General features: G+C 52.9%; 2 protein-coding genes across 3 annotated transcripts in view; one reads left to right on the top strand and one right to left on the bottom strand.

Moving 5' to 3' along the window:
- The window catches only part of NXN (nucleoredoxin), a 52,347-nt gene extending 49,375 nt beyond the window's left edge, over positions 1-2,972 (bottom strand). For both annotated transcript variants that reach the window (XM_086475323.1, XM_086475322.1), the window contains exon 1: positions 2,655-2,972. In XM_086475323.1, coding sequence (XP_086331449.1) covers positions 2,655-2,972 — 318 coding nt within the window. The remainder of the gene's footprint in view (positions 1-2,654) is intronic.
- Positions 2,973-14,020: 11,048 nt separating this feature from the next.
- Positions 14,021-22,994, top strand: LOC104353134 (multidrug and toxin extrusion protein 2). Its single transcript, XM_086475282.1, has 17 exons — positions 14,021-14,134; positions 16,094-16,195; positions 16,740-16,808; positions 17,174-17,322; positions 17,471-17,513; positions 18,220-18,264; positions 18,678-18,775; positions 19,014-19,111; positions 19,424-19,537; positions 19,763-19,830; positions 20,113-20,221; positions 20,308-20,383; positions 20,717-20,786; positions 21,391-21,523; positions 21,946-22,040; positions 22,276-22,357; positions 22,768-22,994. Exons 1-17 carry the CDS (start codon positions 14,021-14,023, stop codon positions 22,992-22,994), a joined length of 1,692 nt encoding a protein of 563 aa, XP_086331408.1.
- The last annotated feature ends 185 nt before the right edge of the window (positions 22,995-23,179 follow it).

Here is a 23,179-nt window from a genome sequence, read left to right on the forward strand (position 1 = left end):
AACGTTTCAGCAGGAAACCAGGATCGTAATAGCCATTTTATTCAATATTCTGAGCAACAAAAGTGATGCTACAGCCAATACGGGACAGGAAGACATTTCTCCCCAAAGCTTTCACAACCATAAAGTAACCAACCCACAATGGGAAGCGTTGCCTGGAAGGGACCTCTGGAGGTCTCTGAGCCCTGCAGTCACCAGCACGAGACCGAGGACAGGGGCTCTGCAGCCTCTGGGGGTTGAGAGCTCAGAGATACAGAGTTCAGCTCCCTGCCCCATGTTCCCACCCTCTCTCTCTCTACTCTGTATCTGTAAGATCCCTTTCTTCCTATAAATCTCTATAATTCTCTGGGGGTTGTCTTATGTCGGGTTTAGGAGTAGCCTTTAGTGCAAAGGAACCATAACTCAAAAGGACTGCCTACATTTTTCTAATGCTTTTGTTTTTAAACCAATTAAGCCCGCGAGGTACTGAACATATGCTAGACATCTCCAGCTCTTGCTGGCATGTTTTTGAAAAATAGCAAGTTTGTGCTTTTCTGGAGAGTCAGGTCATTAACCTGACTATTTAAAAATCAGCCTATTATACAAGGAAACTTCTAACTGCCTGAACTACAGGTTATAAATCTCCTGTTTAGAAATCTGATATCCTGACATAATTGCCCTTATAACTTACAAATAGGTTCTCTGTTATCCATAGATTAAGCTTCCTCCAAAGCCACATCACATCTGCTTAGTTTTGAAAATATACAGCACGAGCTTCAATTACTTTACACTCCGCACAAAAATAATCCTGAATTTAACCCAGGGCTTCTTGGAATAAGAGTTTAAGACCCCATAATCTTTTTATTTCACGTTTTCTTGCAATCTAATAGATGGAAGTATTGGCCAGCATGTAAAATTAACACCACCTTCCACTTCTATGATTTCCCAACCATTTAACTACGTTGCAGTGGAATTTTTAAAGCAAATATGGCAAGCAAAAGTCCCACCACCTAAACAATCTGAAACGTTCTGTACGGAAATGGCCAGCTACTAATTGGAACCACAATTTTTTCACATCCCTGTAGGAAAAGAGTTTGGTTTTAAAGAAACAGGAATTAAATTGTAATTTCTCTGAAGGATGAACCTTCTGTTGCAACTCCTCCTTTCAGTTAGTGAAACTGATCTCAGACCCCAACCTGTGACCACTCATGCAGGCTCCCAGTTCCAAGTGTCTGGACTTCAAAGGGGCAAACTGGGGGCCTTCAGCAGCAGCATCCGGGTGCACAGCATTAAACACGCGAGCGCTCTTGCAGAGCTGGGGGCTCAGTGACAAGAAATCTGCAGCCAACGAGGAAAAAAGCCGAATCTGGGATTCAAACCAGCTACACCTCTTCTCAGCAGAGGGGACACCGCATGGCGCAGCCAGCCAGCCAACTTTTCCTTAAATGACTCCTTTGCCTAACGAACAGCACAAAGTGCCAGCACACGGAGGATTCAGAGACCCATTCAGGAAGAAGTCATCCCTCCCATCCCAACACAGCCCACAGAGCCCAAACACGGGGGATGCCTGAGGGGGGCTCAGCTTCCCTCCCGGCCACGGCGCTACCCCAATCCCCGCTGAAGCGGAGAACGCGCCTCGCTGAGAGCCGAGCCGATGCCTGCCGCTGCTTTCAGACCGGCAGCTGCAATCACTCGCCCGAAAGATGTTTAGAAATGGCACTGTGGGGCACCATCTTTTTAATTCTTACTCAATAGCTTCCAGAGATTAGATCTGTAAAGAGTTGGGTGTTTTTTTTAAACTACCAACGTTGCGAGCTTGTTGGGATCTGGACGCCCAGCCTTTGCCTTCCCGTCCTTCACAGCCTTCCCCGCCTGGGTCTTACAGAGTGGTTTTTGTCTGTTATCTGTCTTTCAGATTAAACTCTTCAGACGAGGGGCTGTAACTTGCAGAGTATTGAACACACCAGCTGCTAAATGAGACGAATCGCGAACACAATCCCACAAACTCGCCCGGCAGCTTCGCCAGCAGCTCCCAGACGAGCCGGGCTTCGACTCGCTCCTCCACCACCAAATGCTCTCCCACGGCTGGTGGAGGCCATGGCCCCTTTCTGTGCCCAAACCCACGCAGGAGCCCACGGGGACCCTGTCCACGGCCCACACCGAGGCCTGCTTCCCTCGGGCTGAGCGGCAGCCGCCCGAGCAGAGCCGTGGTGCCGGGTTTCGGTTCGGAGGAACAACTTGCTCACACACTTCACCCACCGGCCCCGCTCCTGAGGGACCCGTCAAGGCCAGCAACCGCCCCCTCGAAACCGCGACCCCCAAGCCGGGGTTTCCCCCCTCATCCGTGGAGGACGGAGCCTGCAGGGTTTCCCCACCCGATGAGGCGCGCAGGCCCCGGGAACCGGAGGAGCCGGGCGAGGCGGCGTCGCCCCGCGGGACGGCAGCCTACAACACACACACACCCCCCCACCACCACCCCCGCCCCGGTTCCCCCCGGGAACTTTCTGGAAGGCGCCCACCCCGCGACACGCACCCGCCGCCACGCGGGACCCGCCCCGGCGGCGCTGGGAACGGGGGGCCCGGCCGAGCCCCGCCGCCCCCAGACAAAGCACGGGGCGCGCCCCTCGCCCCCCCCCCCCCCCCCCCCGGGTCCCGGTCCCGGCGGCCCGCGGTCTCACCTTGCGGTGTTTATCGGCGAAGGGCAGCGCCAGCCAGGGCATGGCCCGCACGGCCTCCTGCCACTGCTGCTGCTCCTGCTCGGCCGACACGAAGACGATCTCGAGGCGCTGCCCGCCGGCCGCCGCCGCCTCCCCCCTGAAGCGCCCGTAGAAAGCGGCCAGGCTGGCGCCGAGCTGGGCGCAGGGGCCGCCGAGGCTGCAACCGAAGTAAAGCCCTACTAACGAGACCCCGCGGGCGGCCAAAGCCGACACCGCCACCTCCTCCCCATCCGCGGCCACCAGCACCTCGCCCAGCACCTCCGACAGGGCGCCCGCCATCCCGCCCCGCTCCGCTCCCCGCAGCCGCCGCCGCCGCCGCAGCCCGCGCCGGCAGAGCCCAGCCCCGCCCCGCCAGGGGGCGCTACCGCAACGCGCGGCCCCGCGCACCGCCCATCGCCTCCGGCAGCGCCGCCCCGCACGGCCCGACCCGCCCCCCCCCCCCCCCCCCCCAAGCTCCCCGGCGGTGCGGCCCCCGCAGCCACCGAGACGCACCTCTCACGGTCCCTTCCCGCCCCCCCCGCCCGGCTCCCCACACGCCAGCCCAGCCCTCAGCGCCGGGGTGGGTGCCGGGTTTGGCAGCGCCCAGGCCGAGGATAAAGCCCCGGGGAGCCTCCCCCCGCCCCCAGGCCTCAGCCCCTTGTAGGGCCCGGCTGCCCCGGGGGGAGGAGAGCGCAGGGATGGCCGGTGCCCAGCGCACCAGGAGAGGGCTGGCCTTGCCTCTGCCGCTCTGTCCCGCTGCCAGGAGCCGGGGACTGCTGGGGATCCGCAGCTAGCTCGCCCTCACCCCGTCACGGAACCCGCAAACCCTGCCTGACCCCCGGTCCCAACGCAAATGCCCTCCCCGAGCTGGGACACCCCGCTGTTAAATCACTGCCCAGGGAAGGGCCGCTTCCAGCTTGGCCCCGTCTGCCGGTGAGGGTAGCGCAAGCTTTCACAAAGCCTGCAGGACCAGAGCGCTTCCCTTCTTTGTTTTCCAAATGTAGTGTAAATAAATACGTGTTTACCCCTATCAATGGCAGGCGGAAAAAACTGAAAGCCAGAAGTGTAAACACCAGTAAATTTGGCTGCATTGAGTTACACTGGCTGGCTGGCTGGAATGCAGAAAGGAAATAAAGCATAAACAGCGACATACAAGCCAGGCTTTAAAATGTATTTGCTCTTTGTAATCAAAGTCCATAATCTGCAAGTCCACAGAATTCACTGCAGCACAGACCCTCAGCCACTTTGGATGGACATCCGTGTGTCCATGCCGCAGACCCTGACCCACCTGCTCTCGCCGGCAAACTCCTCTGAGTGCGAACACACGCCCTGCGCTCTCACACACACCAGTAAAGCAAAATAAACGTGTAAGCGTGTGCGAGGCTGGGTCTGGAGAGGGTTGGGGGGGGCTGAAGTTTGAGGCTTTTGGTTTGGAGCAGCTGCACGTGTTCTCTGCAGACACACAGCAGCACGGGCGCTGCGAAAACACATGGGGAGAGAAGTGTGCACGCAGGTTGGACACCTTCTCCACGTTACTTTTTGAGAGTCCCAAACCCACGCTCTTAAATCTTGCTAGCTACTATAAAAGACACCTTTATTTTCACAACGCTTCCTTATTTGGCTTCTCATTTGGCTTCTTATTGTTGCTGCTTTGAACTGTATTTAAAATCGTTGTGTAGCATCCAGAGCCATTAGGGGATGCTTTATAAATACAATTAATTATCATTATTATTATTACAGCTTTACAACCTCTCTTTTCTTTTGCCAAGACCTGCTCCCTAGAGGTGGTTCAAAGCAAGAGGAGTTTTGCCTTGTTTTTATTTGTCCTGCCTTATCTGCCTTAATTACGTATTTGGGCTCTTCAGGGCAGGGAAGCTGTTTTTTAAGTCTGCAGCCCTGAACTCGACCAACCCATGTGGCAATATAAATATTCTGTTGTAAAAATAATATTTATGACTGCAGTTAATTTGTCTGACCTTGTTTTTAGTGAACAAAGCAGAAGACATGCTCTGAAATACAGAACAAGCAGAAAGCTTCTCTCTCTCTTAAAGAACAATAAAATAAAATGAGGAAACAGCCATTCTCATCGAACAGCACAACATGAGGTGCGACTAGACTGAGGCTAAACCATGCAAACTCCTGCAGGGCTCCTGTTGTGGGCTGACATCAGCGCATGTGCAGGCTCAACAGCAGATTCATGGATTCAGGATGCCCATTTGGGAACCAACTTGAAACACTGGAATTAAAGAAGCAGGACGACATCATGGGGCTTTTAATAAGCAGTTCCTTGTCTAACCAGAGACAGTCCCAGTCTTCATTTCTCTAACTCTGTTTCTTCTAGGTAGTTTTTTACACTGCGTCCGCTTTGACTAGTACATATTGTATTTTTCACTAAAGTATTTAGCAAATATTTTGCCAAAGTATTTGGCAAATATTTGCCAATTATTTGCGTTTGCCTGGGTTTGTTTCCCCCACAACCAGCGTTTATTACGGTCTTGTCGGCGAGTTAAAAAACCCAAATATTGACAAAATACGGCAGGGTGAAGGCGCTGAGCCCGAGGGCGCTGCCAGGCGAAGAGAAGAACGGCTGGAAGAGGGGAGCCCATTCCCACCCCCGGCCCCCCACCGCCGGCCGTGCCAGGAGCGGGGTGCGGGCGGAGCGGGGACCCGCGGGGCTCCAGCGCCACCTCCCGGGGCCACCTCCTGCACACGCTCATCAGCTTCAGCAGATTAAACCCACGGCAGCAAAAAGAAGAAAAGAAAAGTATACCCAGGGTGGGCTTTCACCAGTTACCCTAAAGCCACAGCGTAAAAGAAGCCACCAACGAGAACTCCTATTTACCCGCAGCCCGGTTAGTCGCAGTTTTTGGGAAGGCACCTTGCCAGGTCACAAAAGGGAGCCCCGGGTTAGTTCCCAGCACAGGCAGCGCTGCAAGGGCACGGGTGGCAGCAGCACACGGCAGCGGATGCCCAGCGATGCAGAAGCACGGAGGCCTTGCCAGGCTTGGGGGTGTCAGTGAGCTGCTAGACCGCTCGTCGCAATTGCCTTTTGGACAAATTCCATCCACTGTAAACATCGGTTTCAAGCATCTCTATAACCCTTCTTGCAGAAGCATGTCTGCACTAGCAAGCTGGGACAGATAATGGCGTGAACAGTCCCATTTACGTGACTGTCCATGCCAAAAACCAGCAGTTACAGGCAATAAGAACACCCAGGCTGATAAAGGCTGCTGAGAGCACCTGAGCCAGCGTTGCTGATATCGGATCGGTAACTCTCTACGACCAATTTGCAGGTATCAGAAAGCAAGGAGTTCTTTTATTACAGCGCTGGGCGCACATGCGAATCATTTCACAATGGTAAGCGTGCCTTTTGGTCACGTGGTTACAGCTTTTGTAGACCTTTCTCATTATATGTTCATTATCTGTAATTAAATCCTTATTCTAATGATTTCCCAGTAATGTTTTACATAGGTTCCTTCCCAATTACACATGCTCTATCAAGCAGAACTAAGTGGTTCAGTGGTCTTTTGAAGGTCTCTAGCGGTTGTCCGCTGTCTTCCTCACGATGTCCTTTAGTTGAATCCTCCTTCTTGAGCACAAGCCAGGGCCCCTTTTCTGATGCAACCTTTTGTTTGTTCTGCAACCATAACAATCAGTCGTGTAGATGTTTGCTAGGTGTCTCCTTAACATCTGTATGTGTAGATAGCTTTGTCTCCTTGATGTCTTCTCAATGTATCCTTGATATCTAGAGCTTTGTCTCCTTGATGTCTACTGGTATGTATAGCTTTGAGGGAGCTCCTGCTGTTCCTGGGTTCCTGCAGTTTCTGTACATCCCTCTTTCATCAGCAAACAGGCTATGCAGTTTTCACGACCCAAAGTCTCACATAGGCTATGCAGTTTTCACGACCCAAAGTCTCACATAGTTTCACAACCCCTAATTTGAATGTTAGCAAAACCAAATTCATACAAAAGTAGAAATCTTCACTTTATCATTCCCCCCCTTTGATACTTATTAGAACCCATAAGTTCTCATAAGTCTCATTGCTAATGATTACAACAAGGATGACAATGACTATCACACTTATCATCAACCATCTGGTCTGTGACCATCCTTCCTTACACTTAAAGTGGATAGTTACAATACTCCCTTCTTTTACAACAAGATTATAACAGTGGTAGTATTTCAGTGATCAAACATGCAATAATTATTACAAAGATTATCAAAATGATGACCAGGAGTTAAGAGCCCTCAGATCTTGTACCAGGTGATACTCGTTCACGTGTGATTTCTTTACAGGGAGAATGGGAGTATTACATTCTGATTGACATTCCCACAAAAGTCCATATTCTATAAAATTTTGTATTAGAGGTTCCAACCCTTTTCTCACCTTCGATTTTATAGGGTATTGTTTTCGTCTTGCCGGCTTTGATCCAGGTTTCAGTTCAACTTTTACCAATTCCGTGGCTTTTGAACTCCCAGGCACCTCAGATGCCCAGACGAGGGGCTTAACAGCATTCCACACCTCTTCGGGAATCTCCAGAGTGTCTGCTCTGGCTCCTTGCTGTAACAGACACAGCTTGTGCCTCCAGCACTTTTTCTTCTGGTATTTACACACAGATACGATCACATTCAAATATTATCTGTGCATTTAATTTGCATAATAAATCCCTTCCCAATTGTGGCATAGGACAGTCCAGTACATATCAAAATTTGTGCATAAAAGTTTTAGAGCCAAATTCATATTTAATAGGATGGAAGAAGGGCCTGGTTTTCCTTCCTCCAGTGGCACCAATAATTGGTGACTTCTGATCACTTAACTTGCCCTTACCTGTATTTAAAACTGAACAAGTTGCTCCTGTGTCTACTTAAAAATTCCACACTTTCATTCCCCAACCTCAAGGTGACCAGAGGTTCTGTTAGGGATGCTTTCAAGTCCTCCCCCGGTCCCCTTCAATCTGAAACTTGTCCCAAAGTAAGTAATTCAGTAACCCTAGAATTTTCCTGCCTTCTAGGAAGAGGTCTCTGAAGACGACTTTGTGGACATTCTCATTTCCAGTGTCCCTTTTGTTTACATATTGCACATTGATCCCTCTCGAGAGGAGTAGGGAGATTTCTATTCCCTCCTCTCAGATTTCAAGCTGGTCCCCACATTTTACCCCTCCGGTTTCCTTCCGTGATTGCTGCCACCAATGAGCTGAGCCTTCTTCACCTGTTCTTTGCTCTGTCTTTTCTTTTCTTCCTCCTCTCTATTATAATACACTGTACACTCTCTGTACACTATACACTCTCTATTATTACGCACTATATCGGAGGCTGCCTCCAATAACTTAAATGACCTACTGTCCATTCCTTCCAATTTTTGCGATTTCTTTCTTATAACAGGATTCCAATAAATACACTCACGAGCAATACAGCACCTTCTTCTCTATCCGGATTCAGATCTGAATATTTCCTAGCTGTTTCACACAGCCTTTCGTAGAAAGCTGATGGTGTTTCATCCTTGCCTTGGACCACCTGCTAAACTTTTGACAAATTTTTAGATTTAGGTATAGCATTCTGCACTCCAAACAAAATCAGCCTCTGATGTTCTGACAAGAGTAATCTGTGGACCCTATTATTAGGATCTCAATCTGGAAAGTGAACCTCGGGTCCAATTATAGTTTCCAAAGTTTGCGCAGCTTTCTCTGGGTCCTCTCTATAGATCCCAGACATTTCTTTCCAAGCTTGCAAATCAGCCACAGAAAAAGAACTTCAGCCCATACCGTCTCCCCCACCGGTCCTACGGCTTGTCTAAGAGGTGCCTGCAGCGCAGCGCCCCCTTGCCTTGTCCTTCCCGCAACCGGGTTCATTCTCATTCTCTAAATCCTGCCTTTCATCAGCATTACCACGTCTTTCCTCTGGTCTACAGGGAGCAACCAAAAATTCAACATCTTACACCATTTCCCAGCACTACATGCAGAACATCATCGCTTTAAACAGCTATATCTTGCATCCTCCTTTTCTAATGACGACACATTAGCATCTTTAGTTACCAGTCCACAATCCCTTCATGCCTTATAATAATTTCTCGAAGCGAAAAACAAATCACCATATGGTATTTCATCCCTTTTTCCTTCCCGCCTACAGAATAACATCAATTACAAAATAGTGTTATAATTCCTGGTCCCATTCTTTGGCCACTTTTCCTCATCTTCCAAAACATACGCTGGCCACCACGGATTACAATATTAAATGAGTTTCTTTTGAGTTGAGTTGGGTGTTCCCCAAACTCCTTCCAATGTGCCAATACACACCGCAAGGGGGAAGCCTTTGTTATCTCCCCTTCCATGGAAGAAGTAACATTACAACCAATCCTTCCAATTATTTCAATATCTTGAGCAATATCTCTACTTGCGGTTTCAGCAAATTACTCACCTCCCACTAGGAAAACACACTGGGAAGTCCCTGGAAAATTATCCAGTGGAAACATTGTGAGTCCCAGCGGCGAGAAGAAACAGCTGAGGTCAAAGTGTCAGTGTCCCATCCGGGTCCCGAAACTGTTACCAGAAATAAAGACTCTTGCAACTATCAGAGTTTAGAGAGTAGTTATTGCATTATCCGGGCCCGGGTGCCAGGGGTATTCCACCACAAAGCTAGCACGCCCTTGGACTCCTTCGTATCCAAGTTCCCAACACCTTCAGCCCCTTTATCCACAATTCCCCTCCTCCTGGGGGCCACCATTAAGTCCAAATCTTTTTCTGACCTTCCAAGTGTTTAGCACATAGTTGTCCTATGCTATACAAAGAACAGCAATGTTTGAGCAGCTTTTGGAGATCTTTCTCTAAAGATAACACGAGAGGGTCTTGTGGGGCGATATTATAAACCCACAATCCCTCTACCACTTTGGATGTTTCATAAGCTACTTCGTCCCATTTTCCCTCCCATCTTAAAAACAACGCTAATTGTAACAAGGTGTTATAATTCAATGTACTGTTAAGTGGCCATTTCTCCCCAGATTCCAGCTTACAGGAAGGCCACAATTGATCACAGTATTTTATCAAAACCTCCCAAGTAACCAAACCACCCAGGGGTACACTAATTAGTTTTCAGTGTTGCAAAATGCAACCCAATGGGGACTTTTTCAAGGTTCTCCCCTTAGAGGCAGCAGTACCCGTGATCCTGACTTCTGTTTAAACACAGTGTCCGGAGAACCAATCGACCAAACCTCTATCCACTGCACAGGACATCTCCTGTGACTAATGTAGATAGGCAAACAAATTTTAAGAATGCCTTTTAGAATAATAAAAAAAATCAGGGGCCTTACCGGTGTCCCGAGTTGGCAGCTCTCCTTCACAGGCAAGGGTTCAACTTTTCTGGCAGCCATGTAACTGCAGGTCCTGTAACTGCTTCAGTGCAGCAGCTGCCTGACCAGCCAGCACCATTTAAAACTTTATTAGACATTATGTTTTTCAATGTTATCAACCACTAATTATACCTTGGAGATGCAGGCAGCGGCGGAACACCACTTCTCCTGGGTCTGAGGAAGCCTTGTCAAGCTACAGGGTGGACTGGAGAACATTTACGTGGGGTTAAATAGAAAATCCATCCCTGTGTACCCAGTAGAGAGGCTACCCTGCAGGAAGGGTCACTGTAGTCCAAGATCATTAGCATGGTTTGCTAATGCACTTACTACTCCAGCACACAGTAACTTTCTTCGCAGTCAGATCATCACGCAAGGGGAGCTATTTGAAGATGGCTATTCTGGTTCATTCTCCATGTTGACAAACCTCAAATCTGGGTTCTGTATCCACGATGGCCTTGATCATCTAATCCTATGCTGTGGTGCTTAAATAAAAACTAATTTGATTGCAAGATGCTCTTTAGTTTTTAATTCAGCTGTATTCTGAACTCCATGTTGCACAGGGGAGAGTGGATTTTCTGCAGTATCTGGCCATCAGCCAGCAGCAAGGTCTCTTAAAAGAAAGGGACACTCTTCAAACAGTTGAGCATTTCACTTAAATCCATTGTGTTCTGACATTTTCTTATTTTGTAGCTCTTAATCGCAATGGTTCCAGACATGGTACATTTATGGAGTTTATTGTAGTAACGGGATATTGGCTGCGTTTCAGAATACAAACACAGATATCTAGAGAAAGCCCTGGGTAGTCATCCTGCTGGAAATCTGCAGGAAAAAAGGCCTAATTCTGCTCTGCAGATGATGCAAGGAACTGCAATCCTTCTCGCCTCAGCTGTTTTCTTCTGGATTCACATCAGCATCACTGGGAACAGCACAGGGTCCCAGCTGCTGAAACCAGCTCCAACAGGGCAGGCCATCTGTCTGCTCCAGAGCGTTTGTAGCCGGTCACACATTAACTCCTTTAAACAGATCCGTGTTATGGTATCAGCCTTCCAAAATGCTGCTCCGAATTCGCTGGAGGTCTAAAATGGCTGAGTGCAATGATGTTACGCTCTGAAGGAATTTGACCCTTCAAATTCTTCTAACCGGTGTTGCAATACTGTTAATATCCGGAATGCTGAGAGCAGCGTGGTGTGAGGCTAGTGGTACCTTTGACCCTCCCCATCTGTCTGGGAGCTCCCACAGATGAGCCCCGCCGAATCTCACCGGGCAGCTGGCAAGGTCCTTGTCCCCATCACAGAAAGGGAAGAGCAAACATGCCAGCATCCAGTGCCAGCGCAGGGCTCAGCCTGCAAGCTTGCGCTGACCCATGTCCCCCTCGGCAGCTCACTAATCTGAGAGCAGGGAGGCTGCAGCAGAGCCAGGTCTGTTGTGCCAGTGATGGGGGAGACCTTGGGGCACCCCTGCTCATCAGACCAGGTCCTGGGGTGCCAGTTCTGCTGCTTCCCAGCACGATTGGGATCCACAAGTCACCACAGAAGCACAAAACAGCTCTTCTGAGAGCAAACACAGTTGATTTCAAACAGCAGCAGCAAAACACAAGAAAGGGGGTTTCAGTCACAGCCCTTCTATGTATATTTGGTTCTCTAGGGGCTAGTCCAGTACCTGGGAGGTAACATTTCTTCCCTGAGTCTGAAGAGGCAGGGCTTATTATTTTCAGTCCTTTTCCCCAGGTTTCTGCCTGATTCCCTCCCTCCTCTTTGCCAGCCCAGGGTATTGATCTCAGCAGGGCCACGAGTAAACTTCAAAGGGACTCACACTTGCGCTGCTCATTGAGGACTACGAATGGCACCATCTGAGCCTTATCATTTCCCCTTCTGTCACCATGTGAGATAATGGCACCACAGAAACAACCTCTGGCCATCACACAGCCAGGATGGCGACAGCAGTCATACCGCCAGCCAGGGGACACACCGTTCGCTGTTAACTACTTCTGTTTCCTCATAGCTGCCACTGCAGCACCATCCCGCAGGCATCACCGGTTCCAGCACATGAACCCAACTGCCCACTGCTCTGCCGGCCACAGGGGAGGGAAGGATCACGGAGAGAAGCAGCAGCCCCAGCTTGCCAAGCCCCGAGCAAAGCCATGCCATTTGGAGCAAACACCAGTGACATTTGCTGCCTTTTACCTAACACGAGACTGGAGTGACACCTTCTCTTTCATTTCTTCAGTCCACTTTCCAACCTCAAAAGATGTGGCGGACGTTCGCACCCTAGCTGTCTTAACGTCAGCATGAAAATCTCTATTTAGCCTCTTTTCAGTGGTGCTGAGCAGTCCTACTTGCAGCTGAGCACACTGGATACTGGGAGCGCTGAGCACCCAGGGCAAGAGAGACCTTAAGTCTCTGAAACATTAATGTAAGAATCTGACTTGAAGTGTCTGTGTCTGAAAATGCTGGCCTAGGATATTTCCACTCTGCAAGTCAGCTTGCTCCTCTCCTTTCCCCCATTGGAGAGGAGCAAAGCGTTTACCTGAGCTCAGCCTGTGCCTGCTGTGAAGCACATCAGGGTGGCCCGAGCCATGGTGATGTGAACACCACCAAAAGAAGAAGAAACTGTTCCAAAGTTAATATATGCTCCCAAACTTTACATTGACATTTACATTGTTCTTTCCTCTTTTGTGAAAAGGTTTTGGTCATCTCTAAATAAAATCTTCTGGCTACACTGAAACATGCATGTCTTGAAGAAACAACTTCACCTGATTTCATCATGGCACATAAAATCAGAGTGGCTATGACTCACCACTGCTACTACACAATTTTTTCATGATGTCATATTATATCTGAAGAAGGAAGGGGGTAAGTGAAACATTAATAAGCCTTTATATTTCTGGGTGGTGACATCACAGCTATAAGTCAAAGTTTAAACAGCTATAAAACCAAGCCCCACTTCCCAATGTAATTTTCCATGCGTTAGAAATAGATTTGGTTACAGCTACTGGGTTACAAGCATCTGCACTTAGGTAGAATTTCACTCCCGTAACAACCCAAGCTCCCACCCAAACCAAAGCTCCTTCTTGCCAGGTGCCGGGCAAACAGCCATGCGCACCCCAACCCAGACACAGGGTCCAGCAGCCCCCGCTTCAAACCTTTGCACCCTGCTAGCTGCACCGCAGCGCTGCAGAGGCAGCTGGGCGCCAGCCTGCTGGGTGGGAATCCCTGGTTTGGGGGTGATCCCCAGGTCACCCTGCTCACGAGGTGCTGGGGAGGTGGATGGAGAGGGTGAGGCTGCCCAGAGCCAGCTGCCCCCACTTTTATCATAATGGAGGGGGGGACATCCCTCCGGTCCTGGAGGATGTGCTGAGACGTTCCTGCCTCTGACAGGGCTGTGTGTTGGGGGACCCCACCCACAGCCAGCACATGATGGGGGGTCAAGCCATCGCCCTACAAGCAGATCCCCAGTCCATAGCCACCACCTGGGGTGGGAATCTCTGGACCTCTGGCGAACCCCTGGTCAACCTGTGTGGGATCCCCAGAGGGTCCCCATCCCATCGCCAACAAGTCGGAGAGCTCTAGGTGCCGGTTAACAAATAGGGTGTTCCCCTGCTCCCCACACAGCAGGGCCCCAAGTCCCTTGCCAACACACATAGGGGGTCCCCAGCCCATAGCTTTTACATGGGGGTGTTCCCAGCCCCCCCGCAAACCCCACGGTGTGCTCTGGCCCTGGCCAACCCGTATCTGTGTGCGTGGGGAGTCCCCAGCTCCTGCCTCCCCACGGAGGAGTCCCCGCCCCACGGCCGGAGCACGGAGCTCGGAGCCCCCCTCCTCGGTCGGCGGAGGGTCCCCGGCCCTAAGACAGCGCGGGGGGGGGGGGACACGACACGACCCTGCCCCTGTCGCGCCCTGCCGGCCCGCACCGCCCACAGCCCCGCGGCTCCGGGGGGCGGGGAGCAGGCCCCGGCCGTGCCCATAAGGCGTGAGGGAGGCGGCGGCCGTAGCGGCGGCGCGGCCCATGGCGGCGGCGGTAGCAGCAGCAGCAGCGCGGTGCCTGCGGGGCGCCCGGCGCCTCCTGCCCGCGGGTGCCCGGCGGGAGAGCTGCGAGCTGGCCCGGCTGGCGGGGCCCGTGGTGAGAGCCGGGGCGGGGGACAGGGGAGGGGGGCGGGCGGGCGCCTTCCCGCCGGAGCAGCGCCGGGCCGGGCGCGCAGGGGGGTAACGGCCGCGGCGCTGAGGTGAGGGGCCGCCGCCCGCCCCCGCCCCGGGCCGGGGATCAAAGCGGGGCTTGGATCCCGGAGCCTGGCGGCGTTCCCGGGCTGCGGAGGAGACCTCGGGCCCCGGGGCCGTGCCCCGCTGGTGCTTCGGCTCCCTTCAGCCGCCGGGCACGGCTCCGCAGCCCGGGGTTTCACCTCCTCTCCCCGCCCGGGCAGGGGCCAGCCCGGTCCCTCTCTCCCGCAGCCCGTGCTGGAGTTAAAACGCCACCGTTCGTTCCTTAATCGTCATCCAAGGGCTTATTCTTTGCCGCAGTAATTCCCGTTACTGTCCAGCTCGGTCCAGGAGCCCGGCTCCAGCAGGGCCTGGCAGCACGGCTTTAAAAGAGGAATGGTGGACTTGAGGACTGGGAGGGGGATAAGCTGTTAAGTCGCTCTGAGGAACCAGTCTGCAGTCCCGGTGCTGCCACGTACCCCTTGGGTGACAAGCAAGTTGCTTCACCTGATGCTTGCTCCTTGGGCAGCCCTTCCAGCAGGCTCTGGATGGATGGTACCCTATGGCTCACTGTCCTGAAATCCTCCCTGGACCACTGTCAGACTGGAAGGAGATCTGTCCTTTGGTAGTCAGGGACTGAAGGTGCAGCACGGAGCACGTTTTGCAAAGGGAAGCGTGCACCATAGCCCTGGTCTAAATCTACTGTGCGTGAAATTTTGTGCTTTGATTCTTCTACTCTATCCGGTAAATAAGTACCGACTGATGAACTTCTCAGAGATGAACTCCCTGACATCAAAGCACTGACCTGCTGTGATTAGGCAGCAGGGGAAGTATAGATGGGTTTCGGTTTCTGTGGCTGAATGCATCAGCCCTAGCTCAGTTCCCTCAACCGTTCCACCTGTGGCACAGCCTGCTCCTCTGTGTGCGCAGATAACTTCAAAACCAAACCTGCAGCTGTCATTAGTTGATGCCCATTTCGTGTTAAACCCTGTGCTAGAACCATCATGGAGGTATGGAACCCTTCTGCACAGATTACTCACAGCAGCAGGTCGAACATGTCCAGGCCTGGCAGGAGGATTGCATCTGCAGGCAGCGGTGGGAGGTCTGGAGAGGAGAAAGTTTTGTTCTGTTCTTCCTCCGACCCTGCAGGAGCTGGTTCTCCAGCAGCGCTGGGCTCTCAGCTTGCCAACTGCTGAGTGGAAAGGAGCGTGAGCAGACCCTGGGCATGGTCCCCAGCCATGCCCACCTCTCAGCGGGTATAAAAGCCTCTAACTCCTACCATCTGGTTCTAGCTGTGCCATGACTCCGTGCCTCGAACGCCTGTAGAGGGGCTGTCCCCTTGCCAAGGGAAAATGAGGTCTGGAGTGCAATCTCTGTAACAGCATCCTTAAGCCTTGCTATAGCCCCTGGCAAGGAACAAGCAGGCTGGACTTGGCATCTCTCCGGGAGGACATTGCAGTTTGGGAGGAGAGTTTTCCCCAGAAGCACTGAAGTGCGGAAAAGCATTGGGTTTTTTTATTTACCCTTTCTGTGTGCCTTTCATCCTGGGAAAGAGGATTTCTTGTGAAGCTGTTAAGCCCCACGTAGACAAGGTCATCTGCCAGACTGGCTGCTTAACACCAAAATACCACAGGGCAGGTAGAGGTCTGCTTTGAAAGACAGAGCCACTGAAAGCCTGTGCAAGTCCTAGAGCTGGCTCCTCTGCCCCAGCAGTGCCAGCGAGCAGGGACAGGTTCCCAGGACAGCAGAGCCCTGGCCTCGAGGCAAGGTGCTTTGGTGACACCAGGAAACCCAGCTGTTCGTAGGCTGACTCCTGGGGGAAGGGTGGCGTTCCTCAAGTCCTAATCGGTGCTCACCTTACCATCTTCTCCTCCTCCCATCCTAGTTTGTTGCCCAGCTGCTGGGGCTCCTGATCAGCGTTGTCAGCTCCATCTTCTGTGGCCACCTGGGGAAGGCTGAGCTGGATGCTGTGACGCTGGCTGTGTCCGTAAGTATTACTCTGATTCCACTCTGATTGAAAACATATGAATTATGTGTCACCAAAAAAAGAAGAAAGCAACCAAACCCTGTATATGTGAGGACCCTGTGCGTAAGCACAGCCTGATGCAACACCAACATCGCATCCACCAAACTGTTCTTTCTTTTGCCCTGAGCAGAGGCAGGAGATGGAAACCGAGCAGTTGGTGACCGTGCAAGGCCAGCACCTGGGCAGAGAGCTGGAGCTTGTGACCAGCTCTCTGGACCTGCCCGACCTGTGGGTGTGCATGTGGCTGTGCATGTGGCTAGGAGCAGAACTGTTTGTGGTCCTTTAGATATTCACCCCTTGCTAGAGGATCCTTTTCTGTGCCAGGGGAGAGAAGAGGCTATTTAAGTGACAAGAATGTGTTATTCCGAGAAATAGAGAAGGGCTGGAAACTTCCCAAAAACTCGTGGCAGAACTGTCTCCCCACCCAGTTGGGAGGGACACAGTGCTTTGGGCCAGGTCTCCTGTCACACTTCCTTACAATGCAAGTCCTTTGTCTCTCCTCCAGGTTATCAACGTGACGGGCATCTCCATCGGTTCTGGTTTAGCCTCAGCATGTGACACGCTGATGTCCCAGGTCAGTAGCAGCTCCCGCCTTCCTGTGCCTGACAGGGTTCGATTGCTGGTGTCTCGCCTCCTGTGCAGTGTGATCTGGGCACAAAGGGTGGGAGGATGGCAGCTTCCAGCCAGCACGGGGCTACAGATGCACTGGCTGGAGCCTGCTCCCTCCCTGCAGCTCCCCAGGGAGCCCTGGGTCATACCTGGGTAGCCAAGGGATGTGCAGTCTGCCTGAGAGCCAGCCACACCCAACCAGCCTGGCATTAGCCACCGCAGGGTGTGGGAAATACGTTTAATCAGCCGATTGCTGCTCTGGGTCCCGAGCGTTTGCCCAGACCCCTTAGTTCCCTGTAACGCTCACCTTGCTTCTCTCTCCTGACTCAGACATATGGTGGCAAGAACCTGAAGCAGGTGGGCACCATCCTGCAGCGAGGGATCCTCATCCTGCTGCTGTGCTGCTTCCCTTGCTGGGCGCTCTTCATCAACACCGAGCGGATCCTCCTGCTCATCCGACAGGACCCTGAGGTCTCCAGGTCAGGGATGAGATCGAGCCCTTCTGGATCAGGCCTTTAGTTGCCATGTAGTGTTGAAATCAAGGCTCTGTGGAGCTTGAGTGCAATGCTGCTTGGCTGGGCTCTTGCTTTGCGGTATCATGAACTGGGGAAACAACTCTCTTTCCAGGTTAACTCAGGTCTACGTGATGATCTTTATTCCAGCGCTTCCTGTAAGTAGCTGCTAAAGGTTTTGGAAGCTCTCTATCCCTCGGCAACATTAGGGGAAAGGAGGGAGGGTCTTTGCTGTGTGGATCACAGGGCAGGATGGTTGAGGGTTTTACAATGTGCCCCTTGATCTTGGGCCTTAACAGATGTGTATTGCCCAGCAGCTGCCGGACCAGCAAACACACTGTCTTTCATCTTACCGTGCAAAGGCTTTTACTGCAGGCCACGTCTCTGCACAGCGTGTAGCTGGCGATGGACATTGGAACCAGGGGCTCCAGGGCTCACTCTTAGCTCTGAGATAAAGGCTGCAGCTTGCTGTTCGCACACACTCATGGCTGCTGGGCTCCTGGCTAGTTACTCTGACTCCTCTAAGACAGGGAGCAGCACCCCTGGGGAATAAGGTCTGCAGGTTAATCCTTTCTTCCAGGGTTTCCAGGCTCCCCCCTGCTGATGAGGAACCATAGATTTCCCATTTGGAGACCGATCTCTTCCCAGTGGGGATGGGAGGTCCCTTTTGTTATTCTTGGCTTTGGGTGCAGCCAGTGCTGGCAGGTGCCACATTTCAACCAGACCACAGGAGCGGGGTGTTGGGCAGCGTGCCTGGCTGGGTGCGGGGAGCTGAGGGGAGGACCTGTCTGTGAGTGTTGAGCGGTAGCTGGCTGTTGAACCATAGTGCGGTGGTGCTGATGAAATGAATCCTGACTTTTGCAGGCGGCGTTTCTGTACCAGCTGCAGACAAGATATTTACTAAGTCAGGTATTGTATAACTAGCCAGGTTCTGGGCCACAGATTAAAGGTGTTCCTAGGAACATGGATGCAGTTGGGGATCTAAGTTCATCTTGTCCTGGAGAGATACGGGCTGAGGAATGTGTGATGCACAGCCCCCAGCCGGACCTGCAGGGCAGGGAGAACTCATGGGAACCACCCTTAGTTTGCTCCATGTCCCCACTGCTGCCTCCCAACTCTGTGTTGAGTTGATTGCACCAGCTCTTGAGCGCTGCATGCTGCCAGCCAGACTGGCAGGTCTAACACAATCCAGCTTTATCTGAAACAGGAGCTGCCTTCTTGGCTTTCTCCTTGGGCATTGACGAAGGTCTCTCTTGTGTTCGCTGGATGGGGCTTGGGCAGTGTTGGGGAAGCAAACTCCAAAGTCTCTCCTTGGCTTCCAGGCCATCATTTTGCCTCAGGTGTTGACGGGAATTGCAGCCAACATCCTCAATGTGGCCATGAACGCCTTCTTCCTATATGCGCTGAAGCTGGGCATGGTGTAAGTGTGAGCAGAGGTGGTGACAGCCTCTCCCTGGGTGCAGGGGCTTGCTCAGGGCTGTGGGGTCTGTCCTGGGTCCCCAGTTCTGCCACCCTCTGCCCCCAGCCAACCAGCCTGCAAAAATCAGGCTGGAGGGATCTGCCCCATATCTGCAGCAAGGCTTGTATGGGTGCCACCAGGTCTCTTCTGCTGTAGCTGAGGAGGATGTCATTTGTAATCTGCCTGTCTCTCTCCTCAGGGGCTCTGCCTGGGCTAACACTGTTTCTCAGTACACCCAGGCCATTCTCCTCTTCCTTTACGTGTGGTGGAAGAAGATCCATGTGGAGACCTGGGGAGGTACTGTTCATAGCTTAATCCTTCAAAATATCAGTGTCTGGCCCTGGGGATTTAGTGCTGTCACCAGCACTTGACAAAGGCATTACTGTCCCCTCACAGTGGGAAGATGCTGTAGCCATGTCCTCAAGGCCTTTACTGTAGCTCCAAGTACACTCTTGTTGATCATCCTGTGTACAGCAGCAAGACTAGGCTGGTGTCCTGTGAGCTGCAGTGGTGACTTGTCCTCAGAGAGCATCCAGAAGAGCATGTGGCTCCTTTTCACGGGAGGAGAGGGAGAACATGCTTTTGTTTTGCTTCACCTCCTCCTTGCAGGTTGGACCAGGGACTGCCTCCTGGACTGGGCCTCCTTCATCCAGCTGGCAGTGCCCGGCATGCTCATGATGTGTATTGAATGGTGGACATTTGAGATCGGGAGCTTCTTGGCAGGTGAGTCCAAATCCTTTTTTTTCCACTGGTTCAACACGTCATCTTCCAGCCTTGCCTGCTCTGGTGGCTGACCTCTTGAGTGTGTCCCCAGAGCACCTCTTGCCAGCAGCCTCCTCACCTGCAGGGTTGGTTCTGCAGCTGGGAACCCTGTAGTCACTGCCTCCTTGTCAGCAAAGGAGAACTTTTGATGCTGCCCTAATGAAGGAAGTGATGAATCTTTTCCAGGGCTGCTCAGTGTAGTGGAGCTGGGTGCGCAGTCTGTCATCTATGAGCTCTCCTCTGCGGCGTACATGGTAAGGGCTGGGTGTATTAAACCAAGATCAGCCTGGGAGGAGCCCCCAAACAACAGCCCTGCAGGTCAAGGCTGGGGAGGGAAGCAGGGGTTGGAAGCAGGAGTCAGTCCCAGGCGGGTGATGACTCTCAGGCCTGCTGTGCAGCTGGACATCCAGGGGTGGGTTGCAGATGGAAAATCCCTTTACTGCAGCAGTGCCAATTTGCACCAAATTCCCTGCTGGGGAAGAAGAAAATTGCTGCAGGCTCTATTGCCGCTCACCTCCTTGTTTCCTGCTACTCAGGTACCTCTGGGCTTCAGCGTGGCTGCGAGTGTCAGAGTGGGCAATGCCTTGGGATCGGGGGATGTCGTGCAAGCCAAGACCTCCTGCATCACTGCGCTGCTGTGCACAGGTCAGCCCAGGCCCTGCAGAGGGGAATAAAGGAGCAGGACTTGCTGCCCTTGAGGCAGGGGATTTGACTGTTTCTTTTCCTTTCAGAAGTTTTTGCTGTGGTGGTTGCAACATTACTGGGAACCCTGAAGGACGTAGTGGGATACATCTTTACCAATGACAAGTGAGCTAACAGCTTCCTTTTGAGTATTATTGCTGCCTTGGAGGGTGTGCTTTATATCCCAGGAGCTGCTCAGAAGCTCCTGTCAGTTTATAAACCTCCATCTGGCAACCATGTTCCCCAAAGGTTCCTCCCCACTGCCCAGTGCCACTGGGCAGCACGGATGCTGCTGACACTGGGACACTACCGTGGTGGTACCCAAGCTGCATGCATCCCCTCAGGTCTCATGGGCTGGGATCAGGCTTTGCAGCTGGCCAAGGGAGATAGGTCAGAACCAGAGCCCTTGAGACCAGGCCGTGCTGCCTCCCCTGACCAGTACATACATCTTCCCAACAGGGGGATCGTTATCTTGGTGTCCAAAGTGATGATCATCTTTGCTCCATTCCACTTGTTTGATGCAGCAGCAGTGAGTATTCCAGCATGTGGAGCGATTCCTCTCTGCAGGTTGGGGTGCAATGGGGAGTGCAAAGCTGCCCGTAGCTCACTCTCTGTCTGTTAAAATGATACAGAGAAGCAAACTGATAAACTGTCAAAGAAGCTGCTTGCGTTACCCGTAGCACCTCAGTGTCCTCTAGGCTTGTAGTTGCCCGTTGGCATTGCTGCAGAACAGCCCAGTTCTTTCTCCCTCTTTTTCCCCAGCAAGGCTTCAGCTTTTTACTAGCTTGTCAGGGCAGCACGAGTGAGCAGCTGGATCTTCAGAGATGTTGGGTACTCGCAGCACAGCAGCAGTGCTCATACGACTTGTTAGATAGTCATTTCAGCCTGTTTCCTACTGTCACGTCCCCGGGAGAAGGACCTGGGCAGCGTGGAAAGCGCTGTGGGGCCCGTTGGCAGCCCCTTGGTGGCTGCAGGCAGCTCCACCTTGTGCGCCGCGATGCGGCTCGGGTCCCGCCCGCCTTTGCAGGACGGTGCTGTGGGTTCCCCTGTTCACAGGGCTGTGCCACACCCCAGAGCTCCCGGGGTGGTTTGCGCTCCTCCTGCGCACTGACCCCTCTGCCCCCTTCCCTTAGGCGACCTGTGGCGGCGTGCTGCGGGGCACGGGGAAGCAGAAGATGGGCGCCATCGCCAACGCCATCGGCTATTACGCCATCGGCCTGCCCATCGGCATCTCACTGATGTTTGCAGCTGGGATGGGGGTGTTAGGTACGTGTCTCCTCCGTTTGGCGTCGGGAGCGTGGCTTTGTGCGGGCTGCCGGCTCTGCTTCTGCTGGGCCAACCCCTGTGCCTCGAGCGAAGGCTCAGCCCTGGAACTTCTGTCTGCTCAGATCTTCCTTTGTATCAGAGGGGCTGGATTGCACCCTGAAGTGTTTAGCTGAGGCAGGCTCCGAGTAGCCTCCACGAAACGGGGACTGAGATGTCCCAGTAAATCCAGGCTTGCTCCCATCATAAGACCCCCCCCCCAGGAGCTGTTTCCTCTCGCTGCCCCTCAGGGCAGCTCTCCCATCGAGACTGGGTTAGGCATGGGGCAATAATCTGACCCCACTGAAGTCCTTGGGCGTTTTAGCAGTGGCTGGCAGAAGCAGGCTTTCCTCAAGCCCTCCCTGAGGTAACTCTATGGATTGCAGGTCTGTGGGTGGGGATGATCGTTTGCATCTCTCTGCAAGCCCTTTCCTTCTCCGCTTTTGTCATGCGCATGGATTGGAAGAAAGCTGCAGAAGAGGTGAGACTCTCTAGTAACTCTTCAAAGGTGTGAGGTGAGTTCCTGTCCAGTACAATGCCACAAGCCCTCTGGGGGGAGGCAAAAGTGAGATGGGATCTGCCCCTCTCCTGTAGCGGAGGAGCAATTTGGTGCTGAGCATTCTTGCTTTGGGAGAGGGGAGGGGAGAGTCTCAGGTTTGCTTGACTGGGCAGGACACCCTTGCTCTGAGAAGAACAACTCTTCCATGTGCTTTTAGGCTCAAGTCCGAGCTGGACTGAAAAAACAGCTGGAAGATGTGAACTCCAATGGCACAGCTGCTAGCAAAACAACTGCTGTGGGTACGTAACCGAGCCTGACAACAGGGAGGGAGCCGGAGTTCTCCACCCAACCCTTCCTTTCCTTCACAGCCATGGCAGCCGTGTCTGTCCTGCAGGCCCAAGTGGCTGGAAAGAGCACAGTGTCTGGCGCTGGTTCCAGGCCAGTGGTGCTCCCTCTGTACTTAGTAATGGGGTACAAGATACCCCGTTATCCCTGTCGCCACCCTGGCTGCTCCAGGGAAGAGCTTGGACTGTCAGCCAGCATCTGCCTTACCTGGGAACATCTGCCACTTTGCTACAGCATGTCCCAGTGCCCCTGAGCCTTGGGAAAGGACCCTCAGGACTGTCACTAGAGCTTGTGCAGCATCAGACTGAGATGCCCTGACTTTGCAGCTTGGCTTCCCTGCAGGATTAACCTTTCTGTCACACAGATTATGTCTCCGTTGACACGGACACTGTGGTCCTGCCTGAGAGCATCGTGGGAGGCGAGAGGCAACCTGAGCACCAGCTTATCACGCAGGAGGAGCCTGCTGTCATCCCTGCTCCTCCTGCTGTGGTATGGAGGGCCCTGATCGTCCGCCGCGTGCTGGCTGCTGCTGCTGCCGTCACTGTCCTGCTGGTGGGCATACTGGTCCGGCTCCTGACTGGCAATGGCTAGAACCAGTGACACTGGGGAGCTGTGCACAGAGCAGGAGGGCGCGGGGTAATGTCCCAGGAGGATGGTGCAGGGGAAGGAATTCCCCCTCAGGTCTCTGTAAAGAGTCACTTTGCTCAGTTTCTGGTTAACTCGCCATGTTTTATCCCACACGCACAGTTCTTACATGGGGTGAGGATGCAGCACCT

Source organism: Leptosomus discolor, chromosome 18 (assembly GCF_034619465.1).
Source record: "Leptosomus discolor isolate bLepDis1 chromosome 18, bLepDis1.hap2, whole genome shotgun sequence".
Lineage (NCBI taxonomy): Eukaryota > Metazoa > Chordata > Aves > Leptosomiformes > Leptosomidae > Leptosomus > Leptosomus discolor.

Coding starts and splice junctions, on each gene's coding strand:
- LOC104353134 (XM_086475282.1), top strand. CDS start 14,021: ATGGCGGCGGCGGTAGCAGCAGCAGCAGCGCGGTGCCTGCGGGGCGCC. Junction 17,514..18,219: donor TCTTTATTCCAGCGCTTCCT/GTAAGTAGCTGC, acceptor TGACTTTTGCAG/GCGGCGTTTCTGTACCAGCT. Junction 19,831..20,112: donor TCTCCTCTGCGGCGTACATG/GTAAGGGCTGGG, acceptor CCTGCTACTCAG/GTACCTCTGGGCTTCAGCGT.